This window comes from Berghia stephanieae, chromosome 5 (assembly GCF_034508935.2).
Source record: "Berghia stephanieae isolate SIO BIC M18660-M18661 chromosome 5, UCSD_Bste_1.3, whole genome shotgun sequence".
Lineage (NCBI taxonomy): Eukaryota > Metazoa > Mollusca > Gastropoda > Nudibranchia > Aeolidiidae > Berghia > Berghia stephanieae.
The window spans coordinates 6,408,583-6,423,371 of NC_088364.1; the positions used below are offsets into that span (position 1 = coordinate 6,408,583).

Here is a 14,789-nt window from a genome sequence, read left to right on the forward strand (position 1 = left end):
TCACTGTCCGAAAAAAAAATGTAATATCGCCTAACAGGCGTCATGTCACGTCCTACTTGTTAAGTGTTGCTGTTGGCCAGGGACTCCATGTAAAGCACTCTAAGCACGTTTAGTGGATATTGCGCTATATAAAAGCTCATTTTTGTTTGTTTCACAGTGTCGAAGGTTCCTGCCTCTGTGTTTTATTTCAGTGTCAGTTTTTACCCTGTCAAAATGAATCTTGACTAGTTGAGAATTGAAAGGCTATGACATCACCGGCCTGTGTTACTATTAATAATAATATATAAAATCTGGCCAGGCTTAATCATGTCTATTAGCCTCCCACTATCTTGTCTATGGATTAGTCTGTTCTGATAGACACAAGGGTGGGCTAAGCCCCACGGGGATCAAGTGTTACCAGATTGGCCGATTCATACACTTCGCACGCCAAACAAACGCTTAGAAGACGGTTTAAGTGCTGTTGAGATGTACACCATTGGGGTTTGTGTATGTGTGTGTGTGTGTGTGGGGGGGGGGGGGGGGGTGACTTCCGACAGGTAAACAAGAGGGTGAACGATGTGTTGTGAACATCAACATCTCAATAGATGATAATGGTTGTGAAGAATGAAGTACACACACTGGAAAGATAGTCCAAATTTTAATGTGTTCCGTCCTCTCAAAACAGGGCTATGTCGGGATAAATTGAGCCATCAGAATTGAATTTAGAAGTAAACTGGCAAGATATATGAACTTTGAACCCCCCCCCCCCCCACCACCACCACCACCACCACCACCACAATGCGATGTGTTGTGTTTATTCTTTATCGTCATGAAATGAAATTAACATCAAGTTTCATTCTTGAGGCTGTAATATATTATTTTCTCTTTCCTGCTCCTAGTTCTGGTTGGGGTTCATGGCCTCCCAAAGTGGGATGGGAGGTACTTACTGTGTCTTCTATCCCCCTATGTCTGTTTTCCAACTTGCTTTCTGTCTTTGTCTTGGAATGAGATTTCTTGGTTTTGCCTGGACCTGGCCGTATACCCTGGCTGAGAGGGAGACAGTCAAGTATATAGTTAGAGTTTTTGGAGATGATATTTTTTGTCTTGTAAACCATCTCTGTAATGTACTGTATTATTCTTTGTTTTACACATTATATGCTTTGTAAACACGTGTTTTCCTCTTAGTGGGGACAAGTGCCTGGATGAGACTTTTAGATGATCTCAAACTAAGCACACTGATAATGTGCTCTTGGAATCTACATCTGTTTCCTATTTGAACCAATTTCCCTATGTCTTACTTTTTCTTGGGTGCTTTAATTGTAATTCTAGAACTTTTTACTATCCAATTGTCTTCCTTTTTACTGGCGCTGATTTGAGCTTAATGTGTTGCAAGCGCCGTAAAACCCTTAAAAACAAACAAAACAAACAGCCTCATAGTTCATCCCAACATAATACCACTTTGATACGATAGGTCACAAATGACTTACATAGTCAAGCGTTGGACTGACACTAAAATGACCAAGGTTCAATTCCGCGAAATATTATCGGATTTGCATTACACACGCATGAAGATCCTAATATTCTTGTCTTGATATTACTATTCTTTGCCGTACTCTGGAAAATCACACATTTACAAATTTGGCCACAAAACTCGTCCTACAAATATCGATCGATTTCAACGACTCTCATCTTGGCAAAAACTCTCAAACCTGGGACTTAAATGTCAAAAATTCTCAAATCTGGGATCCTGAATATTAAAGTCCCAGGTTTGAGAGTTTATTGCCTGTTTTGTATTTTCAAAGATGAGGGTCATTTAAATCGATCGATATTTGAAGGACGAGTTTTCTGGCCAAACTTTTAAATACGTGTTTTTATTTATTATTTATTTTTATTTCGTTCATTTTTTATTTTTGGAGTACGGAAAAGTTAGTATAATAATCTCCCATTTCACCGAGGTGTCAAAGGTCATATTCTAGAAAGTTGGAAATCCCATTCAATACTTGTTTTGGTCCTACTGGAAATCGCACCCGTCGGGTGAAGTACGTCAAACATAGACTAATGATACACGTTTCATAATGCAAATTGTTGGGGGCTTTTGACACATTTTATTCAAAACAAATCAACAAAGTGGTTACAACTTGTTTTGTAATCATTTTTATCCATAGTTAATGAATCATACACCATCTGCGTCATCGTCGCCTTCATCGTCTACGTCATTATCACCATTGTCATCAGATCAATAATAATATAACACGATACGGTAGATTATGAAACTTTTTCATCTATGATTTTTAATTATGATAATTAAGAGTATCGCCAACTATTGAACTATCACCACCACTACCGTAGCCACCACCACAACCATCACCAACACTCACACCACCTAAATCGCCAACACCACTACGATCATCAACATCATCATCATCGTCATCATCATCATCATCATCGTCGTCGTCATCATCATCATCATATCATCATCATCATCATCATCATCTCATCTTCATCTTCATCTTCATCTTCATCTATCATCATCATCATCATCATCATCATCATCATCATCATCATCATCATCATCTCACATCATCATCCATCATCCTTCAACAACATTTATTTATTATTATTATTATTATTATTATTATTATTATTTATTATTATTATTATTATTATTATTATTATTATTATTATTATTATTATTATTATTATTATTATTACTATATTATTATTATTATTATTATTATTATTATTATTATTATTATTATTATTATTATTATTATTATTATTATTATTATTATTATTATTATTATCATTATCATTATTATTATTATTATTATTATTATTATTATTATTATTATTATTATTATTATTATTATTATATTATATTATTATTATTATTATTATTATCATTATATTATATTATTATATTATTATATTATATTATTATTATTATTATTTATTATTTTATTATTATTATCATTATTATCATCATCATTATCATCATCATTTTCCTCCACAGGTGATGTACCATTTTTACCGTAACGGCCGCAGCATGAGTGACTATCGCAAAGCATCCACAGCGTTTATGGTCAGCCTTTTCAACGACCTACAGAACGGCAGGAGCGTCTCGCCAGGCACACATCGGAAGACACAGCCCCTCACAGACACTATCAGGAGTTTTTCTGGACAAAGTAAGCCGTGAATTTTAGAATTGAGAGAATTCGTTTGATGCTGGAAGCAGCAACTTGCTTATAATTTTGTTTTCATTTCTTATGGGGAGTTGATATTTTCCATAGCACGAGATGTATATATCCAAACTTGAAAGGTGTATCTATACCTTGTCAAGAAACTTGGAATCATGAGTTATAAATATGTTTGGGGTTGTTTTTGTTTTTTTTTCGGTTTCATAAAAACTTTTTTTTTTTTGGTCGTTTTTGTTGTTGTTTTTTTTTTTTTTTTTGGTTGTTTTTGTTTTTTTTTTTTTTTTTGTTTTTGTGTTTTTTTTTTTTTTTTTTTTTTGTGTGTCTTTTTTGTTTTTGTTTTTTGCATTAACGTATTTTATAATAAAATATGCCTTATCAGATTCGGGCAAGGACATAGAATTTCTCAAAAACAAAACAAAACAAAAACAAAACATGAAACAAATTCCCTTCTTTCATTCCATAAGGGGTAATTTGTCTTTAGAGTCTATTCCAAGGAGAAACTGGAATAATTCAGGCGTCAGCCGCAGTACAGCGCCACAAAAGTGAGCTAGGGCGTGATGACTTGCTATGGGGCCACACAGGGCGGCGCATAGTCGAACTCGGTCCCTTTTGGGTAGGAACCAAAGACCATACCGCTGATCCACACTGCCCCCCCCCCCCCCGCCCCCACTACAAAATAATAATTGTCACATTTATGCATATTACAATGAATTAAAATTAACTTTTAGACACCATGGTGATTACCTCTGACATAATAAAACACGTGTTCACAAATTATGAAAAGTCCTGCTTTAAACAGGGGAGTCCGGATAGCTTAGTTGATAGAGCACTTTCAAAGGGACCAAGGTCGATCCCGGGCAAAGTCGGGATTTTTAATTTTTTTTTATTTTCCTCCTGTCCACCCAGCAGTGATTGTGTAGCTAGGTCTGTTAGTTCTGGCGTAAAGTACTTTGCGATAGACTGGCGTCCTATCCAAAGGGTAGCAAACAACTGTTAAGTGTTCGTTTCACGCTATAGAAACCGGGATATACCCCGGCTCCAAGAGCCTAATTTAGTGGCTATGACAAATGACTGCTTTGAACATCAAAGTAACTATATATAACCATAGAACAACTTTCCGTGTCAACTTTATTTTGTAATTTGGACAGATTTTAAAACTGACTTTATGGGTCGGAATGCACTATTATTTTATTTTAGCTTTTTTATATAGCGCAATATCCCCTAAAGGAGCTCAAAGCGCTTTACAATGGCTCCCTGGCCAACAGCAACACTTGGCATGTAGGACGGGACGTGACGCCTGTTAGGCGATATTACAATCTTTCGGAGAGATACAACGCTGTTAACGGCCAGGTACTCATTTTACACCTTAGTACGCTGAGTACACTATACCTATATTGGCTTTTTCTTCTAATTTTTAACCCCTTATTATCATCTTTCAAATTTCAGATTCCAAGCGAGGCAAGCGCGGAAGAAAAATCATCAATTTCCACGTCCCTTATTTACCACAACACGAGAAACTGCGTTCAGCAGAAATTCGTTTTCTTCGGAAATCTTCCAGCAAAGCCACCCCCAAAAAATTTAAATTTCGTTTCAGCATTCGAAAAAACGGAAAGCTCATCAACAAATTCGTCATCCGCCAAGTTTCAACGCCACAATACGCGTATGACGTTTTTGACGTCACGAGAATTGTTAGTCCTTGGATAAACAGTTACCATGGCAACATAAGCCTGCAACTGCGCGTGTCCAAGAAACTCGACAGCCAGACGTTGGTGGCTCTGCGTGACACGTCTTTGAGATCCACGTCTTTGATTGTTCTATATTTAGAAGACAGAGAGTTTTTAAAAAACATGTACGCCAGCTATACATCTGCCACTCACCACGAAACAAACTCAATCGTCGAAGAGCTGCCTTCACCCTCTTTCGCATCTGCAAAATCAAACCGTGTAAGAAGAGCCTTACCATTTTCAGACCCTGTGTTTTCAGAACTTCTCACAGAATCTTTGAATAGATACAACCGTGTTACAAACTCAACTAGCAAAAGAACTAAACGAGACATCAGCAAGCAGAGAAAACGAAAAATACGAAAAAGGCGAAAATGGTACCGAGGAGGCAGAAAGGAGAATTGCCAGATGTACGATTTCGAGGTAGACTTCAACGCCATTGGCTGGGGCCAGTGGATCATTCATCCAAAACGATTCAATTCACGATTTTGTTTCGGGGCATGCCCTTCTCCAATCGACTCCAAGTTCCAGCCAACCAACCACGCTATGCTTCAGACTCTGATGAAGATGAAGCGGCCGAATGTCGCCCCCACCCCCTGCTGCGTCCCCACCAAACTCAGCCCCATCAGCATGTTGTATTTTGAATACGATGAGATCGTTGTCCGACATCACGAGGACATGGTGGCCACGCAATGCGGATGTAGATAATACAAAATGGGGCAATGCAGTGCGAGAACTTTGAATATTTCCAGAGAAAAAAAACCCCAAAGAAATAAAGATATATTGAAAGAAAAGATGGCGACGAATGAATTCAAACTCGTACCTTTTAATTGCAACTAAAGATTGCAGGTTTTATATCAAATATAGAAGAGGCAGTAATTTTACTATTACGACTTTGAGGTTGTTCAGCCACGTCAATCGATCCATAGCCTGTAGTTTTACTTAACATTTCTATACAAGCTTTAGGAAAATCCTCACACTGGTAGCGATATAAAGAACATTTTTCTTATTCAGATTTGGTTTTACAGAACAAGATTGAAAGAGAAATCTTTTAAATAGTCATAAGAATTTTATATTCTCTTGTAAAGCTTGTTTTCGTTTTGCTGAATCCAATTGTTTCTTTATAGTATTTACTTATTGCTCTTGAATTGAGTGTAAACAACAATGTTTGTGTCAGGTCGGGATGACATTTCAGGAAACATTCTGAAAATGGGCGGTCAGGAGAAAGTCTAAAAAAGGCCATTGAATTCAAACTCTCCTACAAACACGAACGGACTTCCAAAAAATGTAGCGATACAGACTTTATAATGTCTTATCTTGTGCTGAAAACGACGATTAAAATTCAAAAGGATTTTATAATGTGTGCATTATATCCTATGTCGACTGTTTGCCATTTGGCGTTCTTCACTAGAATCATCTTATGTTCAAATCTGGGCACAGGCTCTTGATGTTTTTGTTCCGATGTAAGAAGATGTAAACCATGACGGCATATTATATTTATATTTAGATATAAATGTGACTGAAAAACGTTGTAATCGCCCTTTATGTGATGTTTTTGTGATGAGATGGGCGCGGAAATAAAGACAAACACGCATGAGAAACATACATATAGAATAATCTAATGTTGTTAAGTCGGAGAATTTATACTCATAATATGTCATTGCTGGATGAAGAGACCGTGTTGAATCCAGAGTTTCATCTCTTTGGGGGAGACTGAACTTTATAGATCTTCACATTTATTATTCTACCCTCCAAATATATAATATATAGTAACGCCTAATAATATCGGGTTTACAATGATGGTTTGGAATAATGAAAATGTTGCTGGTTGAAGCTCGAAGAAAAAATAACGATAAGTTTTGAATTGTAAGCTTCAATTTATAAGACGAAGACAGATACCGTGGACGTTTCGGGTTTCCCATTTATCAACACAACAGGATGCATTAAACACGACAGACGAATGAGATAATTATCTCATTTTGGAGATATCATCTCTTCATGAAATAGATTATAGTAGTGTTTCATTCATCCTGTTTTGTTGATAAAGGGGAAACACGAAACGTCTACAGTATCTGTTTTCGTCTAATAAATTGAAGCTTACAATTCAAAACTCTAATAGTTATTTTTTTTCAATGATAATTTTTGACGTCAAATTACCAAGCATTGAATTTCACTGAAAATTAGGTTCTTCACAAAAAGAATTATCATTTGATTGCATGCTTTTTGGAATTCGAACTTGTTCCCAACGCCCTAGATACTCGCAAGCTCCTATGGCGATCAGAAAAACGTCCGGAATTCCAACAAAAAAAGCAAAAGTGTAAGAATCGTAGATTGTAATTTTGTCATGACCTCGCTAGGTTCATTAAGACAAATAATTGACTTGTGGAATTTCTTATTGTGAAAATGTATCAAAATTTAAAACAAATGAATGACTGACTGAATAAAATATTCAATGGTTTCCATAAGACTTTTAACATTACAGCTGCTGTCTGTTGCTTTGAAATATAAAAGGTTCTTGCAATTAGTTTGGAAATATAAATGATATATTGGTCACTGCACGAAAGCTGAATTCCTGGGTGGAGTTCCTGACCTTCCATGGTGGACAGGGAGGCACTCACTGTCACTTATATCCCCCTATATCTGTTTTCTTACATGCTTTCTGTCTTTGTCTTGGGATGAGATTACTTGACTTTGTCCTGGCCCTAGCAGGGAGAGAAACAGTCAAATGAATAGTAAGATTTTGGGAGATGATTTTTTTTTCATCCCACTTTTAGAGGGAGGGAAACAGTCAAATGCATAGTTATTGTTTTGGGAAATGATATTTTTTTTCCTTGTAAATCATTTCTATGTTATGTATTATTATACTTGTTATTTTGAATTTATAATGTAAGCATTTGAGTGTTTTCTTCTTTATTGGATTTTGTGCTTGTGTCCGGATGAGACTTATAGGTGATCTCAAACTAAGTACATTGGTGGTGTGCTCTTTGACTACATCTGATCCCTATTTGTTCCCAGTTCCCCTTTGTCTTACTTTCTCTTGGGTGCTTTAATTGTATGTAAATTCTAGAACTTTTTACTATCCCATTTTATTCCTTTTTACTGGCGCTGATATAACCTAAATGTGTTGCAAGCACCGTAAAACCCTTAAAAACAAACAAAAAACCTTTAAGGTTTTATATTGAAATGACAACATCGAAAACATCGACTAATTTTGTGCTAACCTCGTGATATTTCCTCCTTATCTATTATATTTTCTAATTGTAGTGTATGTATACATGTGCGGTTATGTGGTCTAGTGACACTCGCTTTCGGATCGGAAGGTCCTGGGTTCGAGCCTCACTCAGCGCATAGTTGAGTCCTTGGAAATGGCTCTATACTCACATTGTCTCACCGTACTCGTGTTGAAAATGAGTACATGGCCGTTAACACATGTGTGTGTGTGTATGTAGAGAAAGAAAGAAAGAGAGAGAGAGAGAGAGAGAGAGAGAGAGAGAGAGAGAGAGAGAGAGAGTGTGTGTGTGTGTGTGTGTGTGTGTAACATACATATATGTGTCTATGTGTTTAATGTTACAGAAGGTTTTGTGTTTTGCCATGTATAGTTCCCAGACCATATTGTATATAATGTTGAGATATGACATTAGCCAATCGTATGTCTGTAATATTCTATAATAATATGACGTCACAACTACTCAAATAAATCTATTATATTTAACATGTCAAAATCGTTTGCCTTTACTTTGATTGATTCAGTGGTATAACCAAGTAACTGTCGTTCATGGAAAAACAATGTATTTTAGAAATTTGGTCAGAAAACTCGTCCTTCAAATATCGATCGATTTAAATGAAACCTCATCTTGTCAAACTCTCAAACCTGTGATTTCAATGAAGACTTTGCGAAGTCCCAGGTTTGAGAGTTTTTGTCAAAATGAGGGTCATTTAAATCGATCGATATTTGAAGGAAGAGTTGTCTGGTCAAATTTTTAAACAAGTGTCTTTCAGAATACGGGAGTTAACAAAATCTATGAACCACAAGATGCCCATTGAGCAGGATTTTCTCCATTTGGCGTAATAATACATCTGCACGTAGTAGCGAGTCCATTATGAGAAAGGAAAGAGGCCATTTATCACGCTGATACAACTACATATTTTAACTTCCAAGTATTTTTGCTCTTCAACAGAATTCAGTAGTCTGACGTCAAGTCCACCCAGCAACCAGCAGCTTGGTTCTAAACAAAAGAAAATCGGTAATTTTTATTCTTCATGCTGGCAAGAACTTTTTCACGTGATAAAGGTCAAAACATAATCAGATTTATAATGTTTTTCTCCTCTGGATAAACTTTTATGCTCGGAGGAGGAGTATTTCATAAGGGCGTTCGCCATCGTTCCAATAGTTTAGAACCAGTTACTAAGTTACTATGCGTCATTACGAGGGAAGTGACGTCACGACTGTTGAAGCCTATTGGACCCGCAAAAATCCGTTTGTTGAACATCTTGTATATATACTTTTACCCCTCACCAATCAGTGGGTGGGGTCTTCTGTAGTGGGCGAAAAGTTCACCTTTGCTGTGAATTCTATCTCCCTATATCTGTTTTCTCTCTCCGGGGTCTGGGTAGTTTGTTTTTGACCTCCCATAGTGGACAGGGGGAGGGGGGGGGATCACTTGCTATGTCTTCTATTCCACTCTATCTGTTTTCTGAGTTGCTTTCTGTCTTTTGTCGGGAAAAACCCTTAAAAACAAAACAAAACCATCAATATAAAAAGCAATATAATATAAGTCCTATATACCAAGTTCAACCATGTTTAGCTCATATTGCAGCTCGGAGCTAAAGCAAACACTTGGAATATTCCAGTCTTCCTTTGTAATAGAACATAAAACAAATTTCCATTTTGGAATGAAAAAAATTGTATTTTATTTATTTGTTTGTATCATATTTTTGAAGAATAAGGGGTAGGGGTGGGGGGGGGGGGGGGGGCAGGGGCGAAGTTGGAATTCAAAGACGGGTCTCATGGCAATAGTGTAATTTTCAAAATCCTCTCGTTTATCTAGCCCTCGACTCCCCCTTTCCCAACCCCCCCCCCCCCACCACCACCATTTCCGGGCCCACTTCCAACCCTCGGAAACCTTCCGTACGACTGTACTTTGGTGGGGTGAGGGAGGTTGGGTCGAGGAGTTGAGGGGAGGGGAAGGGGGGGGGGGGGAGGGGGCTGTTGTTTGTTAGTTACTGTTTAACATGGTAACACATGTTAGTAATATAATTGATGTGCCAAATTAGAGGTAACACTACTTCCTTAGTACAACAAATAAAAAGTGATAAATTATTGTATTCCATTAATTAAACACCAAATATGCCAAATTCAGATACAACACTTTTTAATAGATTTTGGCCAGGTAACTTTTACTTCAAATATTGATCAATTGAGATTGCCCTCAACATGTCAAAAATTCTTAAACCTGAGGCTTACAATTTGCTAAATATTCTCAAAGCTGAGGCTTCAAAAAAGCTTTTGACAAGTTGTGAGTCGGTCAGTATTTGAAGTACAAATATTTTTTTTTAAATTTTGGCCAAAATGATATAACGTGTTTCGTCAAAGCTTGGCCAAGTTGTTGTCAATGGGATTCTGATTACAATATAGGGTGAGTAATGAATGAATCAGGAGTACTCACGACATGTGAGATGGCAGAGGTGGTAAATCGCAGAGCACCAAACTTATCACAGCACAGTCAATCAGGCGTTAGTCGCACAATTGTCGTGTTAATATCGGGGTGATTAATTCATTCCGCTGTATTAAATGACAATACCTGATAGGAATAGATGGATAGAGTTGTGAGATTTTGTGGTCAAGGGGTATGACGCTTGCCTATGGACTGATAGATCCCGGGTCAATCACAGTTGTTTTAATCTGGGTGGGGTTCCTTGTCTCCCATAGTGGGCAGGGAGGTACTTGCTGTGTCTTCTATCACCCTGTATGCTTCCAACATGCTTCGTCTTTGTCTTGGAATGAGATTTATTTGGTTTTGTCCTGGTCCTGGCCGGAGGCCCTGTCTGAGAAGGAAACAGTCAGTTGTATAGTTAGTTTTGGGAGATGATATTTTTAGTCTTGTAAATCTCTCTGTTATGCACTGTATTATTTGTTTACATACTATTATTATGCATTCCTGTTAGTGGAGAACTGTGCTTGTGTCTGGATAAGACTTAGTGTGCTCTTGGAATCTACATCTGTTCCCTATTTGAACCAATTCCCCTTATTCTTTACCTTTTCTTGGGTGTTTTAATTGTAATTCTAGAACTTTTTACTATCCCATTTTCTTCCTTTTTACTGAAGCAGATATGACCTTAACGCGTTGCGAACGCAGTAAAACCCTTAAAAACAAAATTTTAAAAACTTGTTTTAATACTTCAATTTATTCATGAAACTTCAAATGCAACTGACAGGGAACAAGGCCTTTAGATTGATATTGATGATAAAAATGATGATGATGATGATGATGATGATGATGATGATGATGATGATGATGATGATGATGATGATGGAGGTTAAGATGATAATGATTATGATGATTACTACAATTGTGATGATGGCGCGATGAAATGTTTTAAATGATGATCATAGACGACAACAAAGACGAAGATAGCGATGAAGATACCAAGTAAAATGACTATGAAATATGCAAGATAATGATGACGATGATGATGATGATGACGACGACGATGATGATGACGACGACGACGATGATGATGATGATGATGAGGATGAGGATGAGGATGATGATGATGATGATGATGATGATGATGATGATGATGGTAGTGGTTGTTGTGGTGGTGTCGACGACTTCCATACACAGGGAGCACAAAGTGCTTGACAGAGTGTCCCCAAAAGAAACGGACAAGCGTTGACGACGGTGTGAAATGGAAGCGACAGGGGGACTGAGGTGGGGATTTAGAGGGGATTAAGTCAGTCTCTCAGGTGTGTTTGGCAGGAGTTACCTGTGTCAAATGTACACCCGTCACCTTTGGTATCAGGTGTCCTGTCTACTGTCCATCCTATGTCCATCCACCCATCCATCCATCTATCTATCCTTCATTCATTCATCTGTCGATCCATCCACTCATCCATACATCCAAGCATCTATACACCCATTCGCCCGTCCTCCTTATCTATCTATCCGCCCATCAATCCTTTCATTTATCCATCTGTCCATCTATTCAACTATCTGTCGATCCACCGTCTGTCCAACCACCTACCCCTTCATCAATCAATCTCTCTACCCATCTACCCACCAATCCGATCATTCATCCATCCGTCCATCTTTCTACCCAAGAATCCCTCAATCTATTTATCCCCCCATAATGTAAATGTTTATACGTCATTTTGTGGTTAAATCCTCCATCTATATATCCATATATCTTATACTCCATGATTTAAACCTCGATCCAGTTTTCCATCGATTCTAATATCGAATTTTAAAATCAGAACGCATTTCTTTCCTTCCCTCCTTCCTATCGTTTACTAAGTTTACTAAGAAAAGAAAAGAACATTTTCATTTTTTTCGCCTTAACTTTCCGTTACGCGTCTTTCATAAGAAAATATCGAGACTTAGGAGTCATCCACAGTGAAGCACCGCGCTGTGAGCATTTTATATTAAGGTCCATGTTTCTCTACTTAGTCAATTCTCTCCGGGCACTAGAGGCGATGCAAGGGATCTCCACCTGACCTAGTCAGGTCACCTGTTATTCTTGGGGCCACCTTGAGAGACAGACCTCTCTGCTTTAGGACCCTCTTCTCATCAGTATGTCTCAGGCATTCTAATGGCGGCCTCGCTTCCTATTTCCTTGGGATGTCAACCCAGAGCTTTCCTCGTCAATGTTTCAGCAGGTCTGCGACATACATGCCAAAAAACCTATGCCATGTTTCCTGCTCAATATAAAATTGAGCTGCAGATAGCCGAATGGGGCTGGAACCCGGGTACCCCCCGGATGAAGGTGCAATAATATGCCTTACCCACTCGACCATTTATCGCCCCCCCCCCCTCCCGCCCACTCCACAATGAAAACGAACCCTTTAAATCAGCGGGAAAGGCGTGGGAGATGAACGTTTCTGTCGGGTGAGTGACCCAGGAAATGTGATATTATCCTATCATATCGTTCTAATCCAGATCCAATCTCTTTGCTGCAGCCTGCAGTCCTGACATCTTCATTTCCAGAGGATCAATTGAGTTATTATGGATATTTAATGATACATATCATGGCCGTGGCTAGGAAAACCATTCCCACTTCCTATAACATTAAAAAAATTTTTTTTAATGAAACCACAACGTATGCTAAAGCGGATTGATATTTTCCAAATTAAAAATAGCAATAACAATAATAATAATGATAATAATAATAATAATAATAATAATAATAATAATAATAATAATAATAATAATAATAATAAATAATGATAATAATGATAATAATAATGATAATGATAATGATAATGTTAATAATAATAATAATGATGATGATGATGATGATGATGATGATGATGATGATGATGATGATGATGATGATGATGATGATGATGATGATGATGATGATGATGATGATGATGATGATGATGATGATGATGATAATAATAATAATAATTCAAAAGGAAAGATAACAAATAAATAACCAGCAAAAAAAACATCAAACAAACAAACAAAAACCACACAACGACGAAACCATTTTTTTCCTACTTTCTACAGAATCCCACCTCTTGTTGTCGTCCAATAACCTATCTATCTATCTATCTATCTATCTCTTTCCTGCCCTTCATCTTCCTCTTCCTTCCCCTTCTCCTCATTCTTCTCCTTATCCTCTCACCCCCCCCCCCCCCCCCCCCCCCCAACCCTCACCCCTATCCGAATCCCTGAATCCAAACACCCCAAAATCCACATGACAATCACAATCACACAGGTACCCACTAACCTCACCCCCTCTACTCTGCCGTGCCATTGCCATTCCATCCATGCCAGGACCGCGAACCTTTTACAAACTGCTGCGACTACAAGCTTTTGCTTTACTTACCTCCCCCTGACGTCTCGTTCCTTGCCTTTCACCCCGAGGGTGTTTTGCTTAAGGAAGGGACATAATCCAGCCGGGATTAAGTAGGATTAGAGGGACAGTAGTTTATCGTGGGTTGCTTCCCCTGCGTCACTGATACGATACGAGAAGCTAAGCAAGTCGGTGTTTTTCTAGGATTTTAGCGTTCGCCTGTCGATAATGGGGAATGTAATATAAATTAGAACGGGTTGAATGAATAATAATGGAAATGAATAGGCTGGCTAGACGTTATGATGATAGATTGATAGGTAGATAGACAGATAGATAGATAGATATAGACGCTTACTTACCTACTTTGTTGAACAAAATGAAAGGTGGGTTAGATTGACTGACTGTTGAGATAGATAAGGAAGAGGAGATGGAAATTGATATAGTCTTTGTTGTGTGTGAGGGGGTGGGGGAGGGGGGGGCAGAGGAAAGGAAGGGATGTGGGGAGGGGAGTGGAATAGGAGGGGGAAGAGAGGTGGGATATATGAAGGTTGGTGGGTTGGGGAAAGAAAAGATGGAAGTCCTACCTGTAGGGGGCTTTGATCATCGAAAAGAAAAATAAAACAAAACAAAAAACCCCACAAACACACACACACACACATACACACACACACACACAATAAAGCGCAAAACAAAAACAAAAGAAGGAAGAAGGGGTCGGGGGTAAGCATAAAAGAATCGTTTTCAGATATTTGACTTGGATGACAAGAACAGAAATGTATTAGAAGTCTAACACTGTAAACTGTTGTAGATTTAAAAAAGATAGAAAAAGCTCAAGTAATCGGGTTTTATTGACAGCTCTGGCCGTCATTACGGA

The 14,789-nt window shown here is 37.9% G+C and overlaps 1 protein-coding gene across 1 annotated transcript in view; it reads left to right on the forward strand.

Moving 5' to 3' along the window:
- Positions 1-8,429, forward strand: part of LOC144972306 (nodal homolog) — a 14,287-nt gene extending 5,858 nt beyond the window's left edge. The window contains exons 2-3 of the mRNA XM_078913395.1: positions 2,993-3,164; positions 4,623-8,429. Coding sequence (XP_078769521.1) covers positions 2,993-3,164; positions 4,623-5,605 — 1,155 coding nt within the window. The 3' untranslated portion in view covers positions 5,606-8,429. The remainder of the gene's footprint in view (positions 1-2,992; positions 3,165-4,622) is intronic.
- Positions 8,430-14,789: the final 6,360 nt, after the last annotated feature.